This window comes from Sitodiplosis mosellana, unplaced genomic scaffold (assembly GCF_009176505.1).
Source record: "Sitodiplosis mosellana isolate CC-2019 unplaced genomic scaffold, AAFC_SMos_1.0 Smas_scaffold_4017, whole genome shotgun sequence".
NCBI lineage: Eukaryota > Metazoa > Arthropoda > Insecta > Diptera > Cecidomyiidae > Sitodiplosis > Sitodiplosis mosellana.
In genome coordinates this window covers 1-4,126 of record NW_022599259.1, presented here as the reverse complement: position 1 = coordinate 4,126, position 4,126 = coordinate 1, and the positions used below count along the sequence as shown (strand labels likewise).

At 36.6% G+C, this 4,126-nt stretch overlaps 1 protein-coding gene across 1 annotated transcript; it reads left to right on the top strand.

Annotated features, from left to right (window-relative positions):
- Positions 1–1,887: 1,887 nt before the first annotated feature.
- LOC129572039 (solute carrier family 2, facilitated glucose transporter member 8-like) lies at positions 1,888–3,952 on the top strand (the record flags this gene model as incomplete). The annotated part of the gene is made up of 4 exons (XM_055451944.1): positions 1,888–2,017; positions 2,122–2,178; positions 3,545–3,716; positions 3,796–3,952. Coding segments are annotated over exons 1-4 (516 nt in total), but the record flags the coding sequence as incomplete, so codon positions are not given.
- Between the last annotated feature and the right edge of the window lie 174 nt (positions 3,953–4,126).

The window sequence follows — 4,126 nt, the reverse complement described above, 5'->3', positions numbered from 1 at the left end:
TACACCCACTTTTCATCGCCGGTGACAATTCGATACAAATTACTGTGCTTTTATGCTCATCAAGATTTTTTTTGCATATCATGATTCGTGCTTTGAGTTACGCTTCAGTGAGTTCATGTGGAACTCATTTTCCCAGCTTCCGAATCTTCCCCATTTCACGCAAGTGTCTGGAAATGGTTGCCTGGTCGACTTCTAACTGCATTGCAAGTTCATGTTGCGTTTGGGTTGGATCTTCATCCAACAATTCTTCCAATTCGGGATTTTTACACATTTTTGAATGACCTGAGCGTTCTTTATCTTCTACTTCGAAATCACCACTTTTGAAGCGTCGAAACCAGTACTCACATGTTTTGATTAGGGTTTACAAACGTTTCGACAAATACCGCAAACGGTGTTATAAAAACGTTATTTTTCTGTAGTGTTTTTTTTGACAGTCCAAAATACCGCAGAAATAACGATAAAAAACGAAAAAAACGTTTTTTGGGCGGTATATAACGGCTCTGTAAAAAAACGTTTTTAAGAAACACTGAAAAAAATAACGCGTTTTTAAACTCTAGTTTTGATCGATGGAGTATGATCAACGTAAATTTCCAACAGCAAACGATGACTTTCTGCTGCACTTTTTTTCGAATTAAAGAAGAAAAGCAAAACTTCCCTGAAATGCTGTTTATTTGGCACGTACGCTGACATGATTGCGGTCTAAAAAATTATGTTGTTTACATTTTTCCAATTTGACACCAAATAAAAAATGAAGCTATAAGACGAAACTTTGACATGCAGGTAGCTACAGTATGGTCAGATGCGATACAATACAAGTTACGCCATCTCTTATTAATCCCTCAAAACTTTTGCATACACCCAATAATATTAATATAATACATTTTACGACTCACGAATAGATATGTTACTCTGAACAAATAGTTACGAAATGATCTCCCAGCCTAGAGACTAAATCTGAACTTGAATGTAAGACAAGCATCTAATCCGAATGTCGAAATCTAATCATTTGCTATCAAGTAAATTACATCTTATAGTAAGTTGTTTGAATTGAGTAGACCATTGGTACCGACCTTAAAGCATCAACCAGTAGCTCTAAGCAAACAGCGCCACATACTTTGACAGTAATATTTGACACTGCTCAATATTTGACTATGTAAGCTCGAGGTAAGTGGGTCTATGGCCGTGATCAAAGTTTGGACGAACTCTATCTTGCAAATGAGGTTATTGTTAGTGAACTGCTACAGCGGCGATTGGCACACTGTATGATTTTATCTCGATGCATCCACCCCAGTAACGAAACTTTGGAAACACTCAATCGTACACACGCATCCAAATATATCTTATTTATTATCTAATTGGCTTAATTATTCATTTTATTGCGTGGCAATTTAAATTTTATTGCTTCTTATTTTATCGGCCCACTATCAGTCTTTTACATAACACATTTTTCATTCGCGACAAATCAGTTGGTTGTCGAGTTTAGTTATCAACAGGGTGTCGTTGGAAGAGTCTTTTTTAAATCAGAGTTTTCAAACGAACAAATCGATTTTACTGTTAAAAGCTACCAGAATCAAAAAAGAGAATCAGTTGGAATTCGAAGCTGAAATCTCACAAGATTTATTTCCATAACATGGGACAATCAAACGATGTACTAAGATCAGATAATGAAGGAATCAGTCGATTTCGACGCATTTTGCCTCAGGTACGAACTTCATATTCGGAAATCCTTTATTTGAGAGTTCATATAACACGAAAAGTAGTTGAAGTTGCCACATACTAAATTTTGATATTCATTTGAATCTAAAGACACATACGTTTTCATTCTGAAGTACCTTTTGGAGTTATATTTTTCGTTTTTATTAGTTTATTGCTTGCATGGTAAAAAATATGATCATAGTCGATACAGGCTTGACTTATGCAGTGCCAACGATTTTAATTGCGGCAATGACAGGTATTTCAAATGAACATAATCGCAATGAATATATTTCGATTACACCCGTGCAAGCATCTTGGTTGGGTAAGTGTCAAATCCATTTTTTTAAATTCAGAAACGAATTGATTTTCTTCAATTTGGTTCTTCTTACACCTTTCCTAAATTTATTGACCATTTTTTTGTTATAGGATCGATAAGCAGTTTAGTTCAACCATTTGGCAGTCTTTTATCGGCCTTCATCACAGGTACTTTCGCCGTAAAATATTGAGATTCATGAGATAACGCCCAGAGAATCAATTCAGCATAGATATATCTGAAATGCTGGATATTCAACGGATGAGTATGTGTCGTTCTGTGTGCGCGTGAACGGTAGAGGGGTTTAAGTTGCACGCACACAAAGAGAAAAAGACGGACAAACAAAGTGTGTGTACTATCACTGAGTAATGAATCTTGACGATTGACAGTTGTTGGCAATCCTGCGATTGTTTCAATATATTTATGTTGATTGGGACTCACTCACTAAATTGCTGCACAGTATATCTAGTAACAATTCAGTAGCAAGCGAGTTTTGCTGTGAGAAGCGATACACAATGCTTGTGTGTGTGTATTGGTCAACACTGGCAATGAAACGTCATTCCATTTCTTTGTCTCACTTTCTCATATACGTAATTGCTTAAACACTTCAGCAACACATTAATGTTCTTGTTCTCCATTTATCCCTTTCGTTCAACTGTGTGTATGTCTTTCGTTTCTTCGCTCCAATTGTGTGCGTGTGTTGAAAACGAATGTTGACCGAATCGCGCATTTGTTTTGATGCACAACGGTATCGCAAAACATGTTTGTGTGACGTTCAGCCGGTATATTTTATTCCAATAATATTAATATTGGACGGTTCATTTTGAAAAAAAATTGCATTTCGGAGATTCAATTGAAAAAAATGTGTATCGACTTTGCGTTTTGTCATAATATTTTGGTTGTGATTTGCTTACTCTTTCGCCCAGCTGACAGTTCATACGCGCGAATTACGCTTGTTTGTGAGTATGCGTGACACATCAATAGAAAGACGAGCAAGCGAATTTTGACTGTGAGAAGGATTTGAAACAAAACGCTGTTCTCTTCATGTCTCACTTTCTTAAATGCATTCAGTAGCACATTGATGTTCTTGCTCTCTTTTGCCTTTCGTCTGACGGTGTGCGGTGTGCGGTGCGCGTGTATTGTTTCAACAAACAAATTCACCGTCTATGCACACAATCGACGCGCGATGCTAAAAGCAAGGCGTGCATGTGTATGTGTTTAAACAGGCCACAATGTGTCGTTGAATGTTATGTGTTTATTATAAACGTTTTTTGGTTGGCAGAACCATGCTTGTTTTTCAGCATTTATTATAAACGTCAAAGAGTCGGATACTTTATTCATCGTTTGTACACTGTACAATGTTCCAGCACGCACACTCGAAGCACTTACCGTTCATTAAAAGCAAGAACCGATAGACTGAGTGCACACACAAAACGAAGCCTACTCATCAGATGAATTCTCAGCATTTTAGATATTTTTTTGCTGAATTAATTCTCTGATAACGTCATTCATTTAAAATTGTTTTCTTTTTGCTAGATTCACTTGGCCGTAAGCTATCGATGATACTCGTCAACATACCGTATGCTTTGGGCTGGTTCATGATTCATCAAGGAGATGCTATTTGGAAAATATTAACTGGTTGTGCTTCCTTTGGACTAGGCATAGGCTTGATGGAAGCTCCTATTATTACTTACCTTGGTGAAATATGGTAACCATATTATGGTTGAACTCGACAATTTTCATTCGAAATGATCAAAACTAATGAATATTCCATTGATTGTTTTTAGCGAGCCTTCAACACGTGGCGTTTTGGTTTCTCTGTCATTCATTAGCGTTACGATTGGAACTTTTTTGGGTTTTTTCTTAAACACTATGATGTCATGGCGAACCTTAGCTCTGGTTTGTTTGTCCTGCCCGATAATTACCGCCATTGCCATTTGTTTTGTAAGTTTGAATATGATTGTTTTAAGGTTTGATCAAAGTCTTCTTTATTCATCTTTCGGTTTGAGAAAATGTTGAGTTAATTACACACACAGAAAAGAATCCCCGGAAATTTTGGGTGTTCGCCGTAATTTGACATTTATATATAAATTTCTATATACATTTTACCGGCAACAC